The sequence below is a fragment of the Parambassis ranga genome, chromosome 21, assembly GCF_900634625.1.
Source record: "Parambassis ranga chromosome 21, fParRan2.1, whole genome shotgun sequence".
Lineage (NCBI taxonomy): Eukaryota > Metazoa > Chordata > Actinopteri > Ambassidae > Parambassis > Parambassis ranga.
This window is the reverse complement of record NC_041041.1, coordinates 12,832,243-12,860,136: the sequence shown is the minus strand read 5'-3', so window position 1 is coordinate 12,860,136 and position 27,894 is coordinate 12,832,243. Positions and strand designations below refer to the sequence as shown.

At 41.4% G+C, this 27,894-nt stretch overlaps 3 protein-coding genes across 8 annotated transcripts in view; all 3 read left to right on the top strand.

Moving 5' to 3' along the window:
* Positions 1-14,325, top strand: part of pkp4 (plakophilin 4) — a 64,450-nt gene extending 50,125 nt beyond the window's left edge. For 3 of the 5 annotated variants that reach the window (XM_028393159.1, XM_028393158.1, XM_028393162.1), the window contains 12 exons: positions 633-846; positions 5,966-6,149; positions 6,811-6,928; positions 7,427-7,618; positions 7,769-7,963; positions 8,143-8,293; positions 9,182-9,374; positions 9,805-9,889; positions 10,235-10,352; positions 10,462-10,590; positions 11,299-11,363; positions 13,230-14,325. In XM_028393159.1, coding sequence (XP_028248960.1) covers positions 633-846; positions 5,966-6,149; positions 6,811-6,928; positions 7,427-7,618; positions 7,769-7,963; positions 8,143-8,293; positions 9,182-9,374; positions 9,805-9,889; positions 10,235-10,352; positions 10,462-10,590; positions 11,299-11,363; positions 13,230-13,475 — 1,890 coding nt within the window. In that variant the 3' untranslated portion in view covers positions 13,476-14,325. The remainder of the gene's footprint in view (positions 1-632; positions 847-5,965; positions 6,150-6,810; positions 6,929-7,426; positions 7,619-7,768; positions 7,964-8,142; positions 8,294-9,181; positions 9,375-9,804; positions 9,890-10,234; positions 10,353-10,461; positions 10,591-11,298; positions 11,364-13,229) is intronic. The other 2 variants (XM_028393161.1, XM_028393160.1) reach the window with 1 other exon arrangement.
* Positions 14,326-15,880: 1,555 nt separating this feature from the next.
* On the top strand, positions 15,881-17,968 carry dap1b (death associated protein 1b). Of its 2 annotated transcripts, none has more exons than XM_028393643.1 (4): positions 15,881-16,038; positions 16,741-16,837; positions 17,321-17,384; positions 17,487-17,968. In XM_028393643.1, the coding sequence occupies exons 1-4, from the start codon at positions 15,969-15,971 to the stop codon at positions 17,604-17,606; spliced, it is 351 nt and encodes a 116-aa protein (XP_028249444.1). In that variant the 5' UTR covers positions 15,881-15,968; the 3' UTR covers positions 17,607-17,968. The 2 variants fall into 2 exon arrangements, with proteins under 2 accessions (XP_028249444.1, XP_028249442.1); XM_028393641.1 differs by having other exon boundaries at positions 17,318-17,384.
* Positions 17,969-20,040: 2,072 nt separating this feature from the next.
* Positions 20,041-27,894, top strand: part of tanc1b (tetratricopeptide repeat, ankyrin repeat and coiled-coil containing 1b) — a 79,867-nt gene continuing 72,013 nt past the window's right edge. The window contains exon 1 of the mRNA XM_028393056.1: positions 20,041-20,167. The gene's annotated coding sequence lies outside the window, so the exon portion shown is untranslated. The remainder of the gene's footprint in view (positions 20,168-27,894) is intronic.

The window sequence follows — 27,894 nt, the reverse complement described above, 5'->3', positions numbered from 1 at the left end:
TAAATCTCAAAGGTTGGTTGTATTTATTTGAAAAAGAAAAATTGCAGCCCAAATCATGCATTACGAACATTTAACACCCACCCTGCTTTGTGTAATTGTGCTTGATTATAGTTTTAATCTGCTGGAAGAGATTATTGGTACCATTAGCAGCTAATTGCCAATATTTAGGCTAATTGAACTCTAGCCTGTTTCATATTTGGATTTTATGCATTTAACCCACAATTCCATTGGTTAGCATCATGATCAATACAGCTGATGACTGTGAGTATATTAAAATAAACTCAAGTCAGTCGCTGTACTGACACAATTTTAGAGATGAAATCTGTTGCAGTGTTACCCACTGCATACAGCAACAGCTTTAAAACTCGAAATCCATTGCTACAGTCTTCTTTCTCTCGAACATTAAAGGTGAGGTAGTCCATTATCTCTTATTATTAAGGCTCTTTTAGGTAGGTATAACAGAAAATAGCATCACTTTTCCAAATAATGTGGTGTGAATAAATGGAATGTGAAGTGTCTCCTCTCATGAATAAATGCATTTTGCTCTGTATATCTATATGTTAGAAAAATGATAACTTATTAGCGGACCCTTTATTCCCCCTTTTATAATAACGTGTAATCTCTGTCTGCAGGTGTGTCGATTAGGAGGGATTAAACACCTGGTGGATTTACTAGACCACAAAGTCCTGGAGGTCCAGAGGAACTCTTGTGGAGCTCTTAGGAACCTTGTTTATGGAAAAGCTATGGATGATAACAAGATCGCTGTGAGGAACGCGGGAGGCATCCCTGCACTGCTCCGCCTGCTGAGAAAGACGGTGGATGCTGAAGTGCGAGAGCTTGTCACAGGTTAGTCAGCTCGTTTGGTTGGAGAATATTTATGCAGAGTGAATTTAAAGTTTGATACACCCACACTGTTAGAAATTAGTCTGCCATGTTTGTGCTGGTTTTTTAACCCGCAATTGCATTCCTCCAATGAAATTCAAATAACAATTGCAAAGAATTTTAATCTGAAAGCTCTTTAAGACGTCCAACACACTCCTCATATGTAGGTTTTACTAGCTGCAGCACATCCACGCTCTCAAATACAGCACCCTCTCCAGCTTATCGAATCATTTTGACTTTGACCTGATGTTTCCTCAGCTGAGATGCATTGCTGTTGGCAGTTTTGCCTCACATCACAAATATTGTAGCATGTCTTGACTTTGTTGGACATATAAAAGCTATGGGGATTATATAAATGTTTCTCAAAGTCACAGAAGAAACTCTTCACAGTTCAAAATGTACGATGCATCAAAAATGTATTTAAAGACCGTTCCAATGACTGTGAAGCCTTTGAATGTGCACAGCTGGGAACGTGTTAATGATGTGCCCATCCACACTTGTTAGACTGTCCTATTATGTTTTACAAATACTAAGAAGGAGTCAGGCGTGGATCTGATTTGGAAGAAATTGTCCAACTAAGAAAGTGCCCTTGCCTTAGAGAAACAGCAGTTAGTTTGCTCTCTGTCTTTCTTTCATATGTTTCCTCATCTAGAAATGCTTGATTGGTCCTCACTAGTACCAACATTATTTGGTCAGTACCCAAGCCTCTCAGGGACCACTTTAGTTACATTAGACCCGTTGGAGATGCACTGAAGGGTTACTTTAGGGCAGGAACATTACACAGGTTATGCAGAAGATGATGAATTATTCACCTGACAACCCTTTGGGTGTTATAGTAGAAATAGTTATGGTGCTCTACATGACCTGTGAACAAACTTCATTTCATACAGCATGACAGATTCCACCACACAGTATTGCTTTTAGAGACGAGGTGTGAATTAAGCTGCTTTGAATAAACAATTAAACTGACTGCTCACAGTGGTTTATCCTAAGCTCATGATTGTAGTAGTAACTGGCTCATAGAGGCTTTTCGTACTGTCACTACCACTTGAGGTATATGCAACAAAATGAAAGCACGTCTCCACAGGATTCTTCTGCTTGTGTTACTCTGTCCCAGCTTGTCAGTCTCCTCCTCTCAGGACTCCGTTTTGCATTTGTGCATTGCTTGAGCACTGCAAACAGGGTGTAAATCCATGTTGTTCAGGATCAGGGTGGAGCACTACAGAAAATAAGCAAGCCAAGACATTTGGCTCCCAGGTGGCTGAGTCAGCTGTTTGTGCTGGACTCCAGCCCCCAGTCTAACATAGTCTCAGGTTACAGTCCAGTGGTCCCCTGAGGGAGAACAATACAGAGTATGAACATTTCTGTATTACCTTCAGCTTCCTTTGTCAGTGAAGTGTACGTTAACAAAAGGAGAAAATAATCAGCATTTTGAAAAGAGCACACAAGCATAATTCATCTTTGCTCATGGTTGTGTTACCGCATACAGGAGGATAAAATCTCCAGAAATGTCACTCCTAGCTCACTTCATTCAATTTTTAAAAGGTTGTACAAGCGTTTTGTTGCCCAATCAGAGGTGGTAGCTTTTAAGTGAGCCCTGTTTTAAGTTTTTTTTTTCCTTTCATCTGCCAGTCAGAGAGCCTGCTGCGTCTAATTGGTAGTGCAGACACCAGGATTGGGAGCAATTTGAAAAGGTCAGCAGTGCTGCATCACCTTTGGTTAATTACAGCTGATGAGAACAATCCACATAAAGAGCTTTCAAGCAGATGACAAGGGCGATCCCACACCATAGCTTCAAGTGGAGCAGGCAGAAATTATTCAGCTCCTTTTTGCTTATAAAGCGCTATTTGTGCAATTTTTATCATTTGAATGGTTAAACAGTCTCAAGTGTGATTGTCAACGGTAGTTAAGAGGCCAAGCAGTTGTCGGCACTCGTGGGCTCCTATTGTGTTACCGGCTCCTTCTTGGCTCCCCTGGGAGGTCCAGGTGCCGTCTATACTTCATTAGTGCTAGCAGGAAGAACAGGCCACCCTTGTTTCAGGTCAGAGGTTGTTTTTTCGTCTTTGTGTTGCGGGGAGTCACAGTGTGATCTCATCCTTTACCTGCCTCAGCCACCAGCAGCTGTTGTGGTTTTTTTCTTTGTCCTCAAACAGCCCCTGAGATCAAAAGGCCAAGCCCATCACTCATTAGCTCCAATAGCTGGGACACCCTAAAATGCCACTCACATTCACACTCATCATTTGTTACCCTTTGTTCAATGTTTTATAGCTTCTCTTAGGTTGGATTCACTTGGCAAACTTAGCTATGTTTGATTCAATAAAACATAATCATTAACTGCTTGTACCGCTTCCAGTTTACAAAGAGATAAACAGCATCAACATACACAGACCTTGTTGCCAAGTGTTGGCATGAAATTTATTATTTTGTTAATGTCCTTGAATCAAATGAAAAATGAGAAAGTCACTGACCACTATTGTACTGACTTCTACTAAATGAGAAACACCCACTCACCTTAAAAAGTGCTCACACAGCTGAGGTCTCTGAGCTCCAGTTAATGCTGCACTGGCAGCTTTGTAGTTCAACTAAAGTGTTAATGAATTTGGATAGTTTTTAAGACAGTGAGCAGCTTTTTACAGACTATGGTAAAAGCTGACACAGTTATAGTTGATGACCTGTTGACCTGTGGCTTAAGAGGAAAAAGATAACCTCAGTCACCTTTACTCTCTCAGTCAGAAATGGATCTAAGTCATCACAACAACTAGAAGCATGGAGAAAAATCCAGGTCACACTTATCATTATTAAATGATACTGAGCGTTATTGGTCAGTAGCTGATAAGCTAATAAAATAAACAGGTACACTTGAAGTAAAGGTGCATTTAGAAGCTTGGTCTTGGGTCTCACATGCACAGTATCTTACCTGAAATGTCTTCACACTGGTGACAAATGTATAGTTGGAGCCATGGAGATACACACTTGTGAGGTGATGATTTTACTTCTGTCTGGTTTTATGTACAATGGCATTGACTGTCCTTATTTCCTATTGAGGGAAGGCAGCTAAAGCGTGGAAAATTAGGAGTAGTTGTTGGTGTGATACATTTACTGCATCAGTTGAGAAAAAGGCTTAGTACAGACACACGTTTAGTTCCTATCAATGACCATTTACAGTGTCTTTGTGCTTCAACCCAAAGCATTTGAGCAAGTCTAATGAAATGCAGTTTTAGATGGTTCCTGCAGCTGCTAGATACATTTTGACCAGCTCCATTTTTTCTGTTTTCCTCCATCTCTCTCTGTGTGTTCCCTCCGGTGCTCTGCGGATAGATTATTGGCCCTGGTGGCACAGCCGTGTTTACCTTGGGTCAGTGTTTCAAAGCCAGGCCAAGGCACCGGAGAGCAAACCACAGAGCAAGGTTTAGGATGGTGTTTACACACACACACACACATGCACACAGGGCTGCTCCATCTGACTGTCACATAGGACTTTTGGGTATTGCTGCTGGTGTTGCACAAATGACAGCAATGTGAGTCACACCTCATGATATTCTCCTGCTGATTTCTCCCTGGCATGCCACCATAGCAAGACCCAGCTGAAATCCTGAGAGTAGTTAAAGGAATCTGGGAACTTGGTCAGCGAGCACAAGTGTGTTATTAATTTATTAATGGCTCTATTTTAGGGCAATCCTTGTATGTCTCATGCGAAAGGCAAACACAGGCCTGAATGCTTATGCAAGAGGGCATAGGTGGATCACCACAGAGGTTTCATTGAATCATATCCCACCGACTGCAGAAGGGGAGAGACTTCAGCCCACCTGATGCTAGGGGCTTTTTGGAATGCAGACCTGCACACACTGCTGGCAGGCTGCAACGAGAAGCACATGCTGCATGTTAACTTTTCAACTATCACATGATTCTCAGCTTTGTCCTGACATTTTGTGAAAAAAACGAGACTCACTTAAGGAACTTTAATGGGTTGTAAAGCACTTTAATGTAGCCTTTATAATGATAATGGTAAGTGAAAATGTTGATAAAATGACTGGCAGTGCCAGAAACACATTGCCAGGCATATATCTGTCAATATTGCTTCTTGGCAGCAGTGCGTCTGAATAGGGCTCATGGGCCGTATTACAGACTATTATCATCTCTTTTGCCTCAATTAGAGTGAAGGGAAGCAGCGTGCCAACGGGAAAATAAACAGTGAAGTTGAGAAAGAAGAAGTCTCGAGAGCTTGTCGCTATTCTTGACCTCTCCTAATAGGCTCTCATTGTGCATGAAATTTGTATGTCAACAGACAGAATTTGGTGTAATAGCATGCCCTGGTTTGTAGGTCATGTACAACAAAAACAACAGCAAAAACTGCATGCAGACAGTAAGCATGAGTTATGATGCAACCGTGCTTATACCACTAAAACACACACACACACACACACTGCACATGTAGCTTCTAGTTTCGTTGTGGCAGCATTTTTGAGTATTAGCCTCGTATTTAGTCCAGTATTTACAGTAGATTCCAGCTTGTGCAGCATTAGCCCCCTGCAAGGTTACCCCTGTCCTGCAGAAGTCACTCTGTGCCTCAGTATAAGCCTAGCAGCAAGAGCTATCTAATTAGAAGAACATGTTACATGTTGGCTAATCCTTGACAGATGCAGCATCAAAGACTGCAAAGGCTGTGCATGATTATCAGTGGTTACCAAAAGTGTATTTGAATTGAGTGAAATGATGGTATAATTCTAAAGACTTTACATTATTTATATTTCATTTTGGAAGACTGAGCAGATGCCATATGGATTCCCGCCCCATCCTTTTTTCCTTTATTTTTCATTTCAAGCCAATAATCTCTGCCCTGGGGATATTCTGCAAAGATGAAATTTGATGTGAATGTGTGATGCCTCAGTGCTGGAGCTGCGGTTTCATTTCTGGAGTATTTCCCTGTGCATGTCTTTGTCTGGTTGTGTGTTTGTTATGGGGACACATACGGGCATACCGGGCTATTAAAAGCCTCTGTCGTGTTACCCTAACTGCACATGGCAGCTGACATCATTGAAGGTTTGCGTGCCTGCTCCTCAATGCCCCTTGTTTGTCTCCCCAGGGGTGCTATGGAACCTGTCGTCATGTGATGCAGTCAAGATGACAATCATCCGGGACGCCTTAACAACTCTGACCAACACTGTGATCATCCCTCACTCTGGATGGAGCAGCTCCACCTTCGACGATGAACACAAGCTGAAGTTTCACTCTTCGTCGGTGTTGAGGAACACAACAGGCTGTCTGAGGTAAACCACCTGATGATCACGCTTGCCACTAGTGCCCCACTGTGGAAGTCTACTGTTACTACATCTACTGGGATGTGGGAGAAAGATGAGCACTGTTAAAAAAAAGTATAATACTAGAGTGACCTAAAAATTATGTCACATAGCTAACACTATCAGTATGTTTGTACTTTGTCATGAAAGAGTGCTTTAATCCTACATCAAAAGAAAATTTAGTAATTTACTCTGCCTGCTTTTATTAAATTTTGACCTGCAATGTCTCTGTTTCAAAGCCACTATCATTTCAGAGACTATTGCAGTCAGAGATGATGTTATAATCCCAGCTCCTCTCCTGGGACTTCTTCCTTTGAAGACATTGTACGGTGTCTAGAGCTCAGCTTTTAATTGGTGACAGCTAGTTGAACTGTGTGCGTATCTCTTTGCATGCAAACATGCATAGGTATGGTTGTTAGTTATGTATTTACTCAGCAAAGTACTGTAATTACTTCATTCAGAACACACACACCTCGTACATTATGTATTGTGTACAGAGAAAAACTCAACAGTACACTTTCAAGTGGGATTCACACACACAGCTGTCATTTTGTTTGTATATGCTCATCTATTTGTTGAGTAAAGCCTCAAATTAAACTCCTAGTGTGTGTTCATGTGATTTTTTTTAAAGGAACCTGAGTTCAGCTGGTGAGGAGGCCAGAAAACAGATGCGCACCTGTGAGGGTCTAGTTGACTCACTGCTCTACGTCATCAAAGCCTGTGTAAACACCTCTGACTTTGACAGCAAGGTACGCACAAAGACACCCACATACACATGTACATAGATACGCACGCTGAGCCAAAAGGATAACATGCAGCCACATGATGTGACCCTTGCAGCAGCCAGTAGCTACTTTATTTTACATGCTCAGCCCACTTCAGAAGTGTATGATGCTATGGTAGCAGTAAAAATGAAGTCACATCTCCCAGATAATAATCTTTCAAGTGTATCGTCTGTAATAAACCACTTATTTTGCCCAACATATATTCTCACTGGGGCAAAATGTGGGAAACCATTTAAATCCATTTGCTCTGGTCCAGATGTTCTTTCTAACCCTTGTGCTTTTCTTAACCCTAATTGATGTCATTGAAACTCAGTAAAGTGAAGGCTTGCCTTTCCCACACTGGCTGTAGATACTGTAGCCTGCTGCACGGAGTATTGTATTGTAGCTTTTGTCATGGAGATTTAGAAAGCCCACCATTATAACTACACACCCAAACACCCCCTTTCTTCGTGTGCCCACTAGGTTGTGGAGAATTGTATTTGCACTCTAAGGAACCTGTCGTATCGACTGGAGCTGGAAATCGTGCCCTCCCGGCTGATAGGCGGGGAGGAGCTGGACGGCTTGCTGGGTCGAGAGTCGCCCAGTAAAGAAGTAGATTCTAGCTGCTGGGGCAGAAAGAAGAAGAAGAAAAAGAACAGCTTGCAGGAAGACACAGTGAGTGCATTGTGTCTTATTTATTCAACATGCATTGCAGTGTCAGGAAGTACAGACAACAGAGCACATTTGTGCCTAATCAGTACATAAAGTACTTTTTATGGAATAGCCTGTACACAGTCTGACTAAACACTGTGGTTGTTTGTTTAGTGGGACGGCGTAGGACCAATCCCTGGCTTCTCCAAGTCTCCCAAGGGGGCAGAGATGCTGTGGCACCCCTCAGTGGTTAAACCTTACTTGACACTGCTGGCTGAGAGCTCCAATCCTGCCACTCTGGAAGGAGCAGCTGGGTCCCTTCAGAACCTGTCAGCCGGCAACTGGAAGGTACAGTGCCAACACTTCCAGGTTTGCAAATATACAGATCCTTTTATGTTTTTATATATGGTGTTATTCAGGTGGTTAAAAATGATTTCCCAGCTCACTTCCTCTGTGTCAAAGCAGTTTTACACTTGAAGCCACACTTGCTAAAGAGCATCCATTCTCCTGTGTGGCTTTTGAAGTTTTAATGCCTTTTGTGTGTGCAGTTTGCAGCGTACATCCGTGCAGCGGTGCGTAAGGAGAAAGGACTTCCCATCCTGGTGGAGCTGCTGCGGATGGATAACGACAGGGTGGTGTGTTCAGTTGCCACGGCTCTGAGAAACATGGCACTGGATGTGAGGAACAAAGAGCTTATAGGTCAGGACTCACACTGTCAAAACATTTACATATTAAACCATAGAGGGTGCATCATGTTATCCACAGGACAGGACATGGTACAGCAAGCTACATGCATGTACCTACAGTATGTGGAGAGGCTCATGCTTGACAGCATAAATGAATTTAAAAATTAACAGTGTCCTTGAAAGCACAAATCTCTACACCTCTGTCTCCCAAACCAGTCACTGTGAACTGTCCCTCTAAGGCTTAATACATCCCTGTAATTCAATACTTTGAGTGCGGAGGAAATGGTGGAATATACATAGATTAAACAACCCTTAAATTGCATAGTATGTCTGATGACAATGACCACTGCTAACAATATATTTAAAATAATTTTTCATTAATTGCAATAACAGAAGCATGACCACTTTAACTACTAGTTATTTTTCATTTAAGCTCCCTCCAGCTTTTTGTCTCATGAAACAGTCTTGTTTAATGGTTTAATGGAAAAACAACTTTTTATGTGCTCTCTCTGTGAAGCTAATGAGGAGTTCCAGTTCCAGCCAGGCAGGGGTGCTGCCTGAGGGCACAGGGGTGTTTCTCTGATGGTTTAAATAGTTGGGCTTCTTTTGCTGGACGTCTGTGCAGGGGGAGAAATAGGAGGAAGTTTTTTTTCACCAGGATACACTGACACAAATGCCCTTGTGATGTTAATGCAACGTTGTTAAGGAAAAGTGCCATCCACACCGCAGGCTAAGCAAAATGTATCATTCCTGATATAGAAACTACATAATGTAGTTTAGGTCACTGTGGAAGACATTGACTTATACATTATGTAACATGCACAAAACGCTTGCAAGTGAGGCTGCTGTGCAGTGTCATAATGTATTAGCTGCGTGTCTCACCTCCTCTCCTCCCTCACAGGAAAGTACGCGATGAGGGACCTGGTCAATCGTCTCCCTGGAGGAAACACCACCCTTCTGTCAGATGAGACTGTGGCAGCCATCTGTTGCACTCTGCACGAGGTCACCAGCAAAAACATGGAGAACGCCAAGGCCTTGGCTGACACGGGCGGCATCGAGAAACTGGTCAACATCACCAAGGGCAGAGGAGACAGGTGTGCTACAGCAGCATGTATTTGTCTGAACACTTTGTTGAAGAATACACACCTAACTCATGCTCAAAGAAACTACCAGCACACACACAGAAACAAAACAGCTATATTATGTGGCAGGTGGCCTGGCTAGCAGACTGTGTACACTGGACAGTGGACATTTTACATAAAATGCCTTCACACACACACACACACAAATAAATGCTTGGAGGAGAACTTGTAGCCACAGGGAAGGTGGCAGTGTGTGCATTGGCTTTTTTTTTTACATCCCTGTGGAACGATGGTACAGCAGCTATTTCTAGCCTGCTATATATTCCGTAATGTTCCAGGTTAAAACACACTCTTCCATCAATCATACTGTCCTGTAATATTCACAGTGTAATTTAAAATCAGGTTGAAGTGGTTGAGGAATGTATATCTGTATGTTTTCCAGGTACTCAATGAAGGTGGTTAAAGCAGCTGCTCAGGTGCTGAACACACTGTGGCAGTACAGGGATCTGCGTACCATCTATAAAAAGGTAAGGACAACTGCATTAAAACAGTGTGGTCAAAGCAGAATGAAAAACATACATACAAGGCTTGATTGATAAGTCCATGGCCTATGGTAGAATTAGGAGATAAGTTAACCAGCACTTATTACAGGCATGATTACACTCTTTGAAGGATTTGGCAGAACAGTTTGAAGTTAATAACTCTTGTTCAGGTCAGTCTGAGAAATAGTCCTGCAGTTGTGTGCTGCCTTGGCTTGTGAAATCCGTGATCTGTGTGCTGAATGTGGACAAATACCACAGGTATTTTATAGCATCAAAAAGCAACTGTTTATTTTAAACCACCACTTTTTTCCTTCTGTGCTGCTCTGACAGGATGGATGGAACCAAAACCATTTCCTCACTCCGGTGTCAACACTTGAAAGGGACAGGTTCAAGTCCCAGCCCACCCTCCCCACCAGCACCATTCAGATGTCTCCGGTCAACCACCCTGGTAGGCTCAGTTAACTACAGACGCTGCCAGATGAAAATAGACGCAGCCAGTGGAACAGGAAAACCTCTGGAATTTAAAGTTGAAATGTGTTTTTTCTCTCTCTTTGCAGCTGCCAGTGCCACGTCGTCTCCTGCAATGCTAGGCATCAAAGAGCATAGAGATTATCAGAGAGCACAGTCAACTATGCAATTTTATAACTACCAAGGAGACAACAGTATCCATAAAAAACACTATACAGGTGAATGTGAAAGTAACTGTTCATCTCAAACAGTATCTACATTTGTCTGGGCTACTCTCACTCTTCTCTGTGCAGGACATTTTCTAGTTTATCCCTCCAAGCTAAGTCCTCCCCTCGTGCTCTTATCATTTCTACCAATGCTTGGCAGCCCTAAGACAGACAGACAGAGCTCTTCAGAGTAGTTTGTGTGCTGTATTTGGTCTGCACAGCAGTAAAGTGGACCGTACATGCAGGGATGGACACTTCACAATGATGCCATTGTTAACAGGCCCAAGTCCCAGCTTGCAGACAGGGGCAGTGTGTGGGCATGCAGGCATACTACAGCCAGACGAGAGCTCTCCACTCACCAGCCTGCACTGGCAGGGGGAGGGCAGAGTAAACAGAATGAGCCGCAGCCTCCACAGTGCATGTATTACATAGGGAAGTGGAAATTGAGTTTCTGGATTCTACCGGTTTGATAAAGTGCCAATGGAAATACCCATCCCATGGGCTATGTAAACAACAGAACAGCAGTAGCCAACTCTATTATTTGGTGTTATTTCTCTCCAGCATAGCACAGCACTTCTTGATCCTCCCTATCTAAATACAGACGTTTGCCCTTTGGGGATGTGCAGGCTTTTTCACTGATATGAAATGAAGTTTATTTGCATTAAGTCCCACCATTTGATTTACCGCAGCACTCACTTTATACTTTTTTTTTTCTTCCAGGGTCTGGAAAGCCGTCTCCGTATTACTACTCATCACCTACAAGAGAGGAGCCCAGAAGAACACAGGTGAATATCAGAAATGTGCATACAAATACTTCACAGCAGCTGCACTGTACTGGCTACTGAAGGAGCCAGTCAGATAATTTAGCTGTGAGTGTGTTATTTGATTCTTTATTCAGCTTTTAGCTTGGTTTATTCTGCATATAGTTCTTTTTGTGTTCAGTGCTTTAGGTTACACTTTTCAGAGTGTGGGTATTTATCAGTCTGAATGTTATTTATCTCACTTAGAATACTTGAAGATCAGTTTTGTCTATATTTTAGCTGTGATAGCTGTTGTAGTCTCTCCCTTGCCCTGTGTTTCAAACATATACACTGCATGAGAATCAGCCTGTTTGGTTCTGCCTGGTTGATGGACTGCAGGTGACCTGGTTGTTTAAAGGCAGTGACTTCTTGCTCAGCAGTGGTCTTCAGCAATTGATTTTGGTTTGTGTGTTTTATCTCTTGCTTCAGACTTCTAACTCGGTTATATTGGATAAAAATATGGACATTTCTGTACTTCATCTTGAGAAGGGAAACACAACATCCATATTTCCAGGAGAAATTGCATTGCACAGATTCCCAGCCACTGTGTGGACTAATGCCTAATGACTTTCATTTATATGCAACACCATTAAGGCTGGTGACGGCTGTGTTTGTCTGCTGCTTCTAAAATTGCTTGTTACTTTCTAATACTGAACTCACTACTGAACTCCTTCATGTTGGAGAATAGGTAGACGGGCCACAAACTTATCAATCGCTCCCTGTACAACAACATAAACCAACCAGCTATTAATAACATAATAAACCCAAGCATCCACATATTGTAGGTTTTGCAGTAATAATGTTCTTTGTTGCACAACTAATCGATTAAGTCTGCTTCATCCCTGGTTTATCTCACTGCTCAGACAAAAACAAAACAAAGCAGAAGTGTTTCTTCCAGGAAGTGTTTGATAGTTTTGGTACAAAGCCTTGTTTCTAACCCCTCCACCACGCTCTATAAACCTGCTGAGGACGACCAGCTCTTCTACCCTGCTTGCCTAATACAAAGGGACTGACATATATTCCACTGCGGATAAATGGCGGTTGCTGGGAATGACCTAGCACATCAGCTATTGTTTGAGTGAGAGTGAATGTGACTGCTGGGATTGGGATGGTCTGGGTGCGTCTCAGGCACCTGTCACTGTCGGACACATCCATGTGTGCCCGTTCAGATAACAGGAACAGAGAGAGAGAGGAGGCAGGAGGGAGGAGTTTGGGCACAGGGAGAGAATTTCTTCACCCTGACTAGTTAATGTGTGAAGACAGTCATTAACCTATTTACTGCAGACAAACACAACTCCATCTATCTTCTAGATTTGTACCTTTTACCTTGAAGCTGTTTTCTGTTGCATTGGTGTCCAGGGACATGTGGGGAGAATATGATTGATTAGCTCACTGCCTGTAAAATCTCCAGCTAGACAAAAGTGCATTTTGCTGAAACTGCTGGGATGTGTGTGTATGTGTGTGTGTGCGCTGGAGGACTGGTTTAAGGTGTATTTGTGTATTTTAGTATGTTCTGTTTTGGCTCTGGTGAGGAAAGCTCAGTTTAAGATTTTGGAGAATACTGTTAATGAGCTGTTTTGCAGAGCTAGATGAGATGATGGGCACACAGCAGAAGCTGAAAAACACAGGATCATTATCACAAGAAAGTCCTGCACATAGCCACTGATTATACTAATTCAACATAAGAGATATAACCTGTTAATGTGGGGGCTTCACATTAAGCCAGTTGTTGTTCTGCTGTATCTATTACATGTTAAACTAGTTTTTGATACAGTATCATAAAAATAATCTTATTTATTATTTATAATATATTTTAATACTGCCCAAATCGTCACTTTCCTTTTTTTTCAGCCAATGTATTACACAGAAGATCTGGGCAGGAGGAACTACGATACATACAGAATGTACCTGCAGCCTCCTCAGGGCTACGACGACTCGTACTTGGAGGAAGTCATCACCTATCCTCCCACGGTCGACTACAGCTCTCAGCCTCATGGACTGAAAACTGCTACCAACTATGTGGACTATTATCCTAGCACACGGAGGCCTTCGTACAGGGCAGAGCAGTACCCTGGCTCTCCTGACTCCTGGGTATAGGTTTGGAGGTTTGGCTTCTTTAATACCATCAAAAAAAACCTCGTCCACCCCTGATGCTTGTTTCAGTTTTAAGGAGGGGCTTCTTCAGGCCTGCAGCTTGGGCGAGGAGCCAGAAAGCACAAAGGAGGAAACGACAAAAAAAAAAAAGATATCTTTTTCATGAACTTGGCTTTATAAGTGTGTTTGTTTTCAAGTGGGATGCGTGTGTATGGAGGGGAGTTCAACAGAGTGATAACAGATGGCAAGATGGGATGTGTGCCAAAGAAGGAAATCAAGGAATGTTTTTTTTAATTTACTTTTTATTTAGTAGAGGAAGATGGAATCATGCTGGGGGTCTGTCAAAGGGACGATGCAGGACACTGCGGCGAGGAGGCGTGCGTCCTTTTCTGTCTAGATGTTAGTTTGGTTTTTATTTCTGAAACTCTTAGCTGTGATAGCATGGTGAAAGGTGTGAGTCATGTTAGCGAGGGTGCGCGGTAAGAGTCAAGATGGGGGGTAATATGTATGTGCCGAAGCCAAAATGGATCATGAACTCATATCTGTAAAAAAATAAAATAAAAAAATAGTTAACTAATGATGTTAGATTGTACAGAGGGATCAAATTGTATCTGTACCTAATGTTGAAGCTGTGTAATGCCATGGAGTCTTGTACATTTTTTTCCATTTTATTGTAAATACAGAAAAAAAAATCATATTACCTGGTTTACACTCATCAGCACTGGTTAAAAAAAAGAAACTTGTGCCATGTTAAATCACTAAAGATATATAAATATACAAAGAAATATGTGGACAAAGATGGCAACGTAACAAAACCATGTTAACGAAATAAAAGGTCAGTTTTGTTTTTTAAGCTGTGGTGTTCCATATTCTCCCCTCAAAGGACAGGAGGCTTCTGACTCGCCCCCCTTTTTTGAACGGTTTAATATTCTCCTCCCGCAGGAGAAATGTTTCATTACACTATATTTACACAGACATGGGTGGAAGGAGCTGAGCTTTGAGCCAGCAGTGAACCTCCTGCACTGCTGCACCCTGAAGCAGAAACACTGAATCCCCACAAACACGATCAGTATTCCACTTCGTACTCACACCTGGCCAAACAAACGCTGCTCCTTGGGTCAAAAAAACAATCTTATTCCAGAAAACAGCGCTTTTCAAATATTGCAACTGAAAATGAACACACGGGGTGAAGATGCTGATTTTACATCTACAGGTTTGTGTTTAGTAGGTCCACACATAAGCATCGGAGTATTGCAGGTGGTTGCAACCTGCAGTCCCACCACTAGTAGTGACAGTACACTGACAGGGATCAGTGCATTGGAAGACTACATTTAACTTTCTAAAGTGGCAATCCAGATAGATGAAGTAAAAACTCCAATCATAGAAATGTACTAAAATAAAAATAAAAAAATCTGCCATCCAGTGATCAGTGTAAATAAACAAAAGATGGACAAATGTACTGGCATCAACAGATGTACAGCCACGTCCTTTCAGTGTGAGCAGAGTTGTGTCAAGTGACAGCACTTAAATCAGTAAATTCCACTGCTTCAGGTCCTAAACACTGAATAAACACTTAAAAAAGGAAACACAACACACTCAGCCTTCCTTCATGGTGCTTCCTGGCAAACAGGACACAAAACAATGACTGTGAATAATTAACCACAGCAGGGCGGGTATGAACCATTTAGGGGGTTCTCTTAGCAGAAACATGTGCATCAGTAACCAGGGTATGTTTTGATCATTGTCATAACATTGACATGTATCCCTGTACACCTGAATATGTGGTCTACCAGCATCTTGGTCTCTGACAACAGGAGAAGTTGTTTACATGCGCACACATAACATCATTTTAACTTGTGAATACATTAGCTTTGTGTTTGTTGTTAATGAGCCCCGCTTGTTTGCTGCATATAAACCGGTCATTGATGCCTTCTAACAGCTGCCTCACGCAATGACGCACGCTGTTCAAACCGCTGGAAGCAGCATGCGCAGCAGCAGGAGGCCTCCCTCTAAATGGAACGCAGCCATCATCAGTGCACCTGTGTTATGTGGCTAATATGACAGGTTCACCTGCGCAGGTGTTTTCATTTGTGTCTGATTGACGTTGCTCTAATTCTCCTGTCAGGCTTCTTGCACCTGCTGGTTGGGATGACACACCTATTCCCACAGAAATATAACTTTGACCAAAAAAAAAAAAAAAAAAAAAGGATTTTCAAAATAAAATTCATATAAATAACGCAAAAAAAAGATTTTAAAAATATGATAAAATTGATGCAACCTGCAAATACTAATGCTTAAGTTTCACTTTATCAGTAAACACATTTGAATGTAAACGCAGGAGGAGGAAGAGGAGGAGGAGGAGGAAGAGGGGGCGTTCCTTCCTGAAGCCTCACATGACGTCATCTGCGTTTGAGCATAAAAACAGCGGAGTGGGCGTTCAGCGTAGTTTTTTTTCGTGCTTTCTGTTTGTGTTTTTCTGCGGAAAAAGTTTTGAAAATGGTGCAACAACTCTCCAAATCTGGAGCGAAGGAGACCCCTTTGCTGAAGGCTGGCCACCCTCCAGCAGGTAAACTAGTTTCCCTCACTGATGTCGAGTTTTCCTGTTTTAGCTTCTCTCTTTTTTTTTTTCTTTTTTTTTTAGCCTGTTGTTTTTCACTGCTCGACCCAGATTTTAGTGCGCGCAGCAGAGCGAGACACTGACTCAAACATCCATCAAACAGTTCTGATTAGTGTTCATGTGCAGAGGATTGTAATGTTTGATGGTTTGATGATGAACTTTGTCACGCTGTAGCTGTTGTGTGGAGGCCTTTACTGAAAGTAACACCGTGTTCTCACACGACAACACTCCTCTATACACACTGTAATGCACGCAGAGTTTACCACAGTTATTCACTGCACTCATGCCCATGAATCATACACTGTGCACAAGTGTTTCACTTGTAATGTGTAATATGTCCTTTTAAATGCATGTCTAATGTTTTTATGGTCATAATATGCTAACAAATGAAGCAGGCATCATATCAAATAACATAAAGTTAATAATTCCATGTATTTGTTTCACTTTATGGCAGCTAGAAGCCTGCATATTATATAAAAATAATCTGAACACGAGCCCAGTTCTGCAAAACTATTTGTGTTCATCCCTTCCTGGCCTCTAGCTTCATGCATACATGTACATCTATACTGTTGTGGATTATTTGTCTCCATTGTGTGCACTAGTATGTGTGCATGTACTGTGTCTGATACCTGTTTGTCTCTGTGTCGGTAGTGAAGGCTGGAGGTAAACGAGTGGCCAAGAAGAGCCTGGAAGAGAGCGGCACCCATGGGACTCCAGAGAAGGAGACCAAGAGGGCTGATAAACTGAGGTAGGCTGTGTTTACACGTATTTAAATGAATCTAAAAACCTGCCAATGAATATTTCTTCAGACCTTTAATGATCATCCTGGTGTTTTCAAACCTTGAGCCCCACTTCCCTACTTTTAGACGCATGTCTTTTAGAAATCAGGAGGAGGGGTGTAGAAGGAAGTCAGTGAGTGACAGTTTGTTTACTCCAAGGATTGGTTGGATTGAATCAAACAAAATGACCTCCATTTTCTCCAACTGTATGAATAATGAACCTTTAATGTGCAACATCTGTTCCCCTCTGTCCTGTCTACCTCTTCACCTCCTCTACCCGGCCGGCTATCGGCAGGAAGGTTCTCCGTTATGAGCTGGGAATTTCTCCCCGTTATGATTGTCACTCTTAAAAAGAAACAAAAGAATTAGAAACACCAGAATAATCCTTTAGGGTGTATTCATGCCCAGCAGCATGTGAAATGTGTTTGTTTTTGAATAAACCTGTGCAGCAGGTCCTTCGCCACCTCCAACAGGATGCAACAGGTTGGCATACTTCTGGCAGGAACGCTTGACAAGGTAAACAAAACATGACCTTTCATTATTTAAAAACTCTGGTAACTACCACAGATTATATCTACTGTCCACTGTGTTTAAAAACTCCCACCTTCTGTATTGCAGCTGAGTCACGACTTCCCGGAGACACCGGTGAGCGTGCGGCACAGCAAGGTGCGCCCTGCAGTGGAGAAGCCTCACTACTGTCCCCGGACTTTCTTCATCCAGCAGCCCAGGAAGTTCTGAGCATGTTTTCATAAAAACACCCCTGAGGGAACCATGTTAGGTCAACTGTGAAACACCAACAGGAAGTGTTAGACACATGAGGGGACTGACGGGTTGTCTAAGAAGTGCTGATAGAGGGAAAGCTTTCCTTAAAATGTTTACTTTAGAGGCTTTTTTGGGCTGTGCTTAAGAATCCTATAAACCAGCATGTAGTGTATGTTTACTGTGAGAGGACGTGTGGCTGTATTGACCAGCTGATGATGAATTGATGGCATTTATAAGTATGTTAATGTGAGTGTTATGAGGTGGCTTTTTAAGTCAAGTCTTCATTATGTATTGCTTGGCCTTTACAATAGATTTATTAAAAAAAGAATTGCATGGCATCACTGTTTGCACCGTTTTCTTTTACAATGACGTAGGATGGCCACTAGGGGGCAGTAGATGCCCATTTATAAGTAGAAGGGCCTAAGCCAATGATAAAACTTCCCATTGTACAGAGACTGGACTTAATTATGTGGTGTTTGTACTTTAAATATTTTCCTTTGTTGCTTCTAGCTTTAGAAACCATTTTTAGATGCGTTTTCACTGCTGAGCCCTGCTTTGATTAAATCACACTAATAATGCTTCCACACCTTATTAAGCAAAGCAAGTTTATTTATATAGTGCGTTTCAAAGAAAAAATAAAAAAAACAAAAAATAAAAGCACAATACAGAAAATGATAAAGTAAGAACACAGAGAATAAATTAAAGGCATAAGATGATTAACATAAAAATGGAAGTATACAGAATAAAACGGAATATTAAGAAAAGATTAGACGCATAGTGATTCAAAGTGAATCTTAGCAGAGCACGTCTGAGAAAATGTTTTTAAAGAAACCAAAGTTCCTCTACACACAAGTGTGAACCTCCTTGTGTGTATGTCGTCTTTGTTTTTGCATCAGAAAGTCCACATTTGTTCAAGTATGCACACAATGATAGCCTTGTGAGCACAATGTGCTGACCTTAAATTCTCTGTGATGCTCATGCTGTTCACACGTGCCTTTGATACCATCTGTGTGAGAAGTTCAGAGACCTCAGCGGCTCTGTTTGAGCAGCGCAGCAGTTGGTGGTCCTCTGACATGCAGACTGCCAGTGTCTGCCTGCCCGTTCCACAGCCGTCTGAGGGGGCTCGGCTGACCCTGAGACCCAGCATCCTAAAATGTCACCCAATTGCTGGTTTACATGTGCAGGTTTACTGTGCAGCAGTAATGTGATTATAATATTTGAAATCAGTTGATTTTCACCAGATTTTAGTTGAAATTGCTGCATAAAACAGTATCACCACATGTGGGCGCTATAGGCTAAGATGTTCTGTAAGATAACCACCAGTGAGACCACCAGAATAAAATGCTTTGCACTGGATTAAGTTTAAGACAGCCTGCAGCATGCGGAACCCAATAATAGCATTTGAACATTTTTGACTAAATGTACACAAAAACTCATGTTTGTAGCTGTAGACAGCTGCTGCTGTGGATATCAGACGCCCCGTTTGCAGGTTGCATGTGTGTGTTTTTCAAGCAATGCAGGACATTAATAAAAAACAGCATGAAAAAGAGCCACTTCCTATCGGTGATAAAACCTGCATTCACAGCAGCCTGTTCATGGTGCAGACAGTCCAGGTGGTGCTGTGCTGCTCTTTATGTGCCCGAAACACTTAATGCAGCAATGCATCATATTTTATGTGCAGGTTTATGTTCTGAATGAAATGGAGAGCAAGTCACTGCATACAAACAGCTGCGGTAATCCTATTGACATGACACAATCCATGTCAAGAAAGTAAAACTTATTGATGAGAAGCGAGTCTTCATCTCAAATATTGACATAAAAAAACAAGATTATTTCTTATATAGACGTAATAGATTTCAGCTAGTCAAATAGATACATATGTGTGAACATATGTAAGGCAGAATCAATCCTCCATTACAATACTTTCCATCCTGACAATCTAACACTCTTTGTGCTGGTAAACCAAATGCTTTCTGTACAATAACATACTCTGAGTACAAAGTCCAGTGACTGCCTTTATCTGCATCATGTGGTTTCTTCATAAGAATATTAAGCCTTTATTTGACAGATGATTCATTTTAAATGATCACATAGAAAAGGTATCTATATTAATAATCAGTTGACTGACAGAGTTTCCACTCCTTCATTTAAATAAAGTTTGGAGAGAAAAAACAGGATGAAGGTTTGACAGCTAATGGAATAAATTCAGTCTGTGGGTATTTTTGGCTTCTAACCACAATATAACCCTGATTACAAGCCTGCAGCTTGCATCTCCAGTATCCTGTCATGTCCATGAGGCATGCACAGAGAGGAGGAGGAGGAAGAGGAGGAGGAGGAGGAGGAGGAGTGGGTAGTCTGTTCCTTGCGCTCTGTGTTGATGTTCCTCCCCACAGATGACCTCATGCAGGGCGGAGGAGGAGCCCAGCGCGTCCCGGAGCCTCTTACCTTTGTGGGGATCAAGTGGAGTTTGTGTGGAGAGATCAGAGGACTGGGAAAACTTTTTAAAAAAGTACTTTAATATCCATGACATTTATCAGGTAAGGACTTTAAATACGATCGCGTCGGCGTGTTGAGCGTGGAGTCGGTTTAACAGTACAGGAAAGTGAAGGTTTATCTGTTTTTGTGGAGTTAGTTGAGAGGAGGAATGTCGGGACATGCCCACAAGCCAGCGGGACGACTGACAGCTAACTAATTATGTTTTTTTAGTGAAGTTACCGAGTGTTTATCAGCCGCCGTGTTCTCATTTAAACACTTATTTATATGCTAACGGTAAATGCTAGCTTAAGTATGCTAGGTTAGCTAAGTTTGAGCAGACTTTTAACTCCGTTGGTGTTATTATTAACACACACACACACATGCTGCGCTAATTCATGTAATTGACTGTATGTGTTTCTTTTTTTGTCTTAAAATTGTACTTTTGTACAAACATCACAACAGTAAAGGAGCCAGCAGAATTTCAGTTCATTAATATACTGACCTGGTCTAAACCACCGGCTAGTCAAATTAACGAGGTATTCACAGTTTTAGGTATTTTATAAACTAAAGCACACAGTCATTGATCAGTGTGGTGTTTTATCAGTTGCAGTTGGACAGAGTTTCCTGTCCTCTTGGTTTTTTGTTTCTTTTGGTGCAGATGTGGTACCAAGAGTTCATTTCTTTTCCTATGACTGTGTGGTCTTGTTTGATGCCAATGTTAGTCTGTATTTTGTGATTGGATGTGGTGGTTTGGAAATCAGAGCCCAGCCCAGATATAGTGGCAGGCTGAAGGACTGTAATCTTGTCCACCCACAGAAGTCATTGAGTCATTGAAGTTTGACCACTGTTGGCTGTGTATGACTCGTGCTGCTTTCAGCAGGAATCCCCTTGTAAATCGTCCAGGTGCTCTGAAAATGAAAAGAGCATTCACACCTTATGAGAAATTGCTTGTAAATGTCAGGATGAAGCTTTGATCAGTGTTAGCACATGAAGTCATCGATTGTTCTCTCTGATCAGTGTTGTGTGTTTTTCTTTCCTGCAACTTGAAAGAACCTGCCATTTCCTGTGTTGACATAGATGTAGCTTCAGGGGCTGTTCAGCTCTCTATACAGTGTAGATTTTCCATTTTAAACTTAACAGGTGGAACAGGCTTTGCTGCTGACAGTCACACTGATGGGCAGTTACTGTGAATATACACAATATTAACTTTCCAGCATAATTTCAAGCAATTTTACAGTAATTATAGAGCCATTAGAGTGGATTTGCATGCCTCACTGGCAAGGGTAGAGCTACCCCAATTGTCTGTGGGAAGATGTCTGCATTGCTGGGCAGTCATCTTACTGAGAGTGCCACAAGAGGCTGCCTCCCGCTCTCTGCAGAGCCTGGTTCCCATGGTCCCCCCAGCCAGTTGGCCAATAACAGATGCTGGCATCAGAGTCGCATTGTTATGGTTGAGGAGGGAGAGTTACTGGAGCCAGTGACCTGACAGGCTTCACATACTGAGTTGTTGCTGATAATGATTTTGTCCTATTAAAAGGGCTTAACACGTGGCCCCTAACAGGAAAGACTGATAACGAGTGGCTAGAAGGGTTCAGGACCCTACTGTCAGCACACTGTGTGACCCAGATTGCTTATAAATGACACCTAAATGGCGGAGGTATGTGTGTAAAACCAGTATTACTGCACATTAGCATGAGTTTTATTTATTGACTTAAATAAACATGGCCAAACCCTCTGTGATGGTTTTGAAGCTCAGTGTAGTGCCTCTGGTTAGTCACCATTTTAGAAGTGGGTCTAATTCCCAGTCAATCCAAATAAGGGCAACCATGGACGTTTAAGTCAACATATCTGAACTATAAAAAATGAGGTGTCACTTTTGGAGCCAGCCTCAAGTGGCTAATTCAGGGAATATTTGTCCTGAAGGTCTTTGCTCAGTCTACGCTTTGTCGTATATCATAAGTTGCTGTATAGTTCGTTCCTAACTTGTTATGTGGTGTTCAGTTGAGTAATTTTACTCTTTGGTCACTTACAGTGTGTGGAAGCTGTCATTCAAACACTTGGACCGCTGCCAGACTCTTTTGTGGTTCATTTTTAGTTTAAAAGCAAAGATGAGCAACCACAGGATTTAGAGACAGCAGATAGATGAACATGAATTTGGGAGCGTATCTATCTGCTGATAGTGGAGCCTCACATCATGTTTACATCCTGCAGTATATCTAAGGGATTTTTGAATGTGTATTGTTAGTGGGATTTTATATAACAGAGCCAGGATACTTTTACATCTCAAAGGCATTAGGGTGGTGTTAGGACGTGTTGTGAAATAACACCATAACAGTAGAAGCAGTTAGCCCCTGAGCTCCTGGAACTTGAACAAAGCAGAGGCTGTTATGTACTGTTTTTGTTCATGGCATGCTGGGAGGCTGCTGAAGTGCAAAAGTAACCTGCTTCTGTCATGGGCATGGCTTAGAAGAGTTCTTAAGTTCTGAAATGAATTCACTGTCAGTCAAATAAACCAGGACATTTGTATGAAGTATCACACACCAGCCTCTTGGCACAGTGTCATTGTATAATTGCATTAGCTCAGGTTTCTTAAAGGTTCACGACAGTTTATGAATCAAAACACTTGCCTCTCCATTTAATTGCCCCATTTGCCCTTAGGTCATCTATTAAAACATTGGCAGGATGACAGCTGTACATGTTGAACTGCCTTTGTATTCCAGAGATGGGTTTGCCTCTCCACCCCCCCCCTTACAAACAACACCTGTGTCAGGGTTTCTGTAGTATAGGTTAAAAGTCCAGGTGAGAAAGTATGTATGTTTCCAAGGTCTATGCTTGTGCACATGTTTTCCTAGGCTTGCATGTGTGTATCTAATTCACGTGTGTGTTTGGAAGCGCTTCTTAGTAACAGCTGTTACTGATTTACATTTTTGTCAAGCCTTTTTGAAAACCCTAGAGACGGATAGGAAGAGAGAGAGAGCGAGCTGCAGAGTGCTGTAAATGGCAAAAACCATGACCTGTATGTACAGCAAGGAATTTGTAAAAGAGAATTTTATTTTAATCATCAAAATAATATTGTTTAATTCATCTTGCATTTCTGTGGCAGGTCAGAATTATATCTGGGTTCATATTCAGGAGGGTGAAAGGGTAATATGCTGTGAACTTTACACAGGTATGTTCACAAACTGCAGTGTGTTAATGCGTGTGAAGGAGTTGCCGTCCAAAAATGGAATGGACTGATCAGAGGAAAGCATTGTAGAATGGGAGTCTTGAGATTGTTGAAACAGATCTATTGATATGTTATGTCAGATATGTCGACTTTGTCTGTATCTTCTGGCGGTATATAAAATGTTTCTGCTGCAGCTTAAAAGCCAGTGCACATAAATACCTGAATAGTTGTCAAGTGACAACTGTATTTGCATGAAGAATGTTTATTTTTGTCTTTGTCTCTTTTATGCCATACAACTGGGAGACTTTTCTTTCTTTGCTGTTTATATTTTTCTGTGCACCCAGAATCAATCTGAAATCTTCTTCTTTTGTTAAAGTAATCTTCTCTCCAAAGAGCTTTTTGGTCTGAAGCCCTGAATGTACACTGTACTAAATCCTTGTGCACTGTTCAAGTTGGCGCTTTCGATTATGAGTTCATATAAATCTTTTCTTGATTAGCTCCTGATTTGTGTATGTGGCCTTCTGACCAATAAACCTTCATATAAATGGGAGCTGTCCAAGTGTTGCAGGAACTTCCTGTAGACTTTAAACGTTACTCGTTAATGTTTTACCCTTAGCCAAATACTGGTCTTCCTGGGAAGCAAATGTCAAATTGTGTGTAAGTAACAATGGTCAGCCTTTTTTTTCATTAACACTTGATTGGCAAATCAAATTTGTAATGAAGGAGTAAAGTTTAATAGGCAGTAGTTAATGACTTCAGCTCTGATAACTCTGAGATGATTGTTGTTGCTCAGTGTGGAGTTTAATCTGTTGCTTGCTGATGATCTCTGAAGCAAGATGGATGCTCTGACTAATTTGACAGAACAGAAAAAGTTGAGGACAAGGAGGGAAAACCTGTAGTTTTTTTAATCATTAAATCCAGATTTCCCAGTGATCTGTTTATCTAAATGGAATTATATGTATACCTATGTCTTATCCTTGCAACAGTTTAGTATCAGGTTTAGTCAGTTTCCAGAGCCTGGGGTGTAACTGTACAGTTAGAGCAGTGATTGCCTCGTTGAACATGCCTTGACACTTCTAGTGCAACTGTGCTAGGATAAAAATACACAGTTTTACACACTCATTGTCACTGCTGAGACATCATTTACTTAAGGGCATATTGGTGTAATAGTGAACAAAAATCTTATTTCTCTTACAGTATTTTGTAACAGTAGAATAAGAGAAAAGAAATACCATGCTATCTTGTTTGCTTAGCTTTATTAATCTTATCTTGTCAATAGTTTGTGCCTAGGCATGTTAAGTTTTAGCTCTAAATCATGGCTGGCTGCTTACAGTGAACAAAAATGGAGGTTCTCGATCAGTGTACGGAAGCTAAGGTTGGTTTCAGGAGTGCAAAGGATGTAGATGTAAATGGAGCTATCAGGGTAATTGTTGCAGTCTCATACAGAATAGAGATGATCCATACTGAATGGTTCAATCATCAGCTGTATTCAAAAGGATCAAGAATAAATTTCCTCCGAGGACAAATCAGTCTTTCCAAAACTTTTATTTTCTTCTTTGCTTCACAGTAACTTTGGAAACTTTAAAAACTCACACATAACTGTCGGCCATTGTCCGCATCATTTTGTTGTTGTTGTTGTAATTCCCCATGCCAGTCTAATGAGAAGATCAGACCTGTTATCCTTTTTAATTTCATCCTGAGCCATGCGGCTTCTCATCCTCAATAAGAAACTGGCTTTCTTAGCCCCAAGCTAGAACTTTAGCTCTGTCTATGCCCTAGATAAAACAGAATGATTCCCCCTCTAGCTAAAAGTAAATAAACACTGAGGTATGACGTGACTGAGTAGCAGCCTGTTTTGTCATTAGTTCTGAAGTATTTTCTCAGATGAGCATCTGTAGCTAGTGATGACGACACTCATGCCCATGTTACCATTCTCATGCAAGAATTAAATGTGGTCCCCAATTCCTTAATTCTAAATGTAGGTGTTGGTGCCTTGGAAAACTCATGTTGTTGGCCAGTGATTAGCATACAACTTTCTTTATTTTAATGCCTGTAATCGACTTTTACCCAACATACACCATATTAGTTAAGCAATCATTGTAAGATGATAGCATCATACAAGCACCAGTGATGAGATGTTACACAGAACCATCTTGGTATCATTCATTTATTGCTCAACACAAATGAACGATCTGTTACTAGATTTAATTACATCAACGATGTTTTAGATTAAATTTGTGTTCTAACATGTTTAGCTTCTTGCTTATTAGCTTAACATCAGTGGCTCTATGGCAGGAAATACTCACGTTAAACCGGTAGACTGGTTACATGAAAATATGTGTTCTTTTGTTATTTCCCTTCCACTCACATTAGTGTGAATAACAGCCTTTTGTTTACAGTGGCTGACACTCAGACTGTCCTGTCCTCCATACCTACTCCCCACACTTCCTCTTTCAAAGGTTTGTTAGCTGGCATGCCATTGTTTATGGAACACTTGAACTCACAGGCCAGGCTGGGCCTGTTTCCTGTGAAGGGACAACAAAAGAACAGATAATTATGGAGGTCACATGAGAATTTTAAAGTATCACTACTTTACTTGTATGCAGTGTTTAATAAATCAGCTTTAAGGTCAACCCTCGGTGAGAATTTCTATGTTGCTACAACAACATTGTGGAAATTTCAGAGATCATTCATGCAGAATTAGCTGATGAAGAGAACTGACAGGGCATTTAGCAGGAAACAGATGAAATCATAGGGTGGAAAAATAAGCTATTTGCTCCAATGCTGGAAGAGTGGGGAAGCTGAGCTGAGCTTAAGGTTACACTCTCTATTGTCTGCCACCTAACAGAGGACAAAGCACCGTCTAACTCACCAACCGTCAATGTATGTGAAATGCTTCCTCACCAGAGGCAGCTGGGACAAACAATCCTATTTCCCTTCTATATATAGCTGTCTTCTCAGGTGACTGTTATATAGCTCGATGGCCCCATTAACCACATGTCATATCAGCATTGTGCAGGTGAGGATCTTTTCTTCACAGCCTGCATAGATTTGAACTCTATCATGCCACGAATGACCTGGAAAACATACATGATGATAACCTGAGGTACCTTTTAGCCACCCTAGGCTCCAATTTCTCTGCTGAAAGGAGGCCATCTTGACATTGTACCACAAATTGGAGTCCTTTTTTATTGTTACCTTGAGCTTTTCCAAGGTAATGAACAGCACAAATGTGAAGGTATTAGTGTTGACAAATGTGTGCTTGTAAATGCCAGCAGTAGAGTAGCATCCTTAATGGTGAGGTCTTGACTGTTGATGTTTTAAAGATTTTTGATGACTAAGCTGATGATGAAAATATCAAAGATGCAGCACCACAAACACAATACTCTTTTATTTCTGTAGGCCAGCAAAAGTCTGTTTTGTCTATTGAGCCAGCGTGTGTCCAGAAAGACCTGCAAACCTCTGTTGTAATATTGAGAGGCCCCTTGTAAGGGGCCATACTAATATCCAAACACAACTTTAAGGCGATGGGATGGACATGACCTTGAGGGCTTGACGAATCCTGATTCCCGTCTCTGCATACCTTGCAGTCTATGACCCCCTCTTCTTGAGGATACTTTTGTTTGAAGGTCACAGTTATATCCACACTATGGCTTAACCATAGCTACATTAAATATATATTGAGATACCATGCTATGGGAACCACATTTTGACAACATAATCTGTTTCAAGCATATTCACATTCACAAATATTTTGTGAATGAATGTACAGGACTTTATAGAAATACGCACACCAAAGGGCCTTGTCTGAGTTATTGTTAGGATTTCTTATATCGTTTCTTACACTGAGAATTCTGGTAAACTCATTAATTGACTCAACATTCAACTGTTTTTCCATTGCCAGCGGACAAGCCCATCTTCCTGTTATTTTTCCCTTAGTTTTTCATTCGACATCGCCAACGCAAGCAAACAAAGCATCATAAAGGCCAATAAGTATGTGTGAGTGTTTCTTGAACTGAGACAGATGGAATTTGTGGCTGAGATGACAAAGACTCACTGAATTTTCTGACGGAGGCGTGCCGGAAACAGGGCTAAAATTAGTATGTCTACCTTTGTGTCATGTTTACATCACTGTAGAATGGAGCCAGTACTGAAAAACACCTGTCACTAATAAGATGAACATTAAAATGCTAAGACGGCTCTCAAAAATATACTTTGAGTGGGTGGTAGTGTCTGTTGTAAAAAAAAAAAAAAGTATTGTCTGTGTGTGGGAAACACAAGGAACTAATTCCCAATTACTAATTATGCCAGTTGGAACAGATTTTTTCTTTTTCTCGTGCCTCGATTGTCACAGTATATCTTGATTTTGATCATCTGTGGCTGTTGCAATTTAGTGTCATAACTATCTGTGTAATTGGAAAGACTGTGTCTTGGCTCTGTGGTAAATCCCTCCCCGTTGTATGATTATAGTATGTAACAGTGATTCTACAGGTACTGTATGATGATAGCTGAAATGGCTTTGTCTTATTCTCCCAGTGTGTACAGTGGCTGTGATGGGGGAGGGGGGAATAGAAGGAATTTGTCATGTTGGCTTTTGGAGTTTCAAGAGGGCGTTTCTCATTT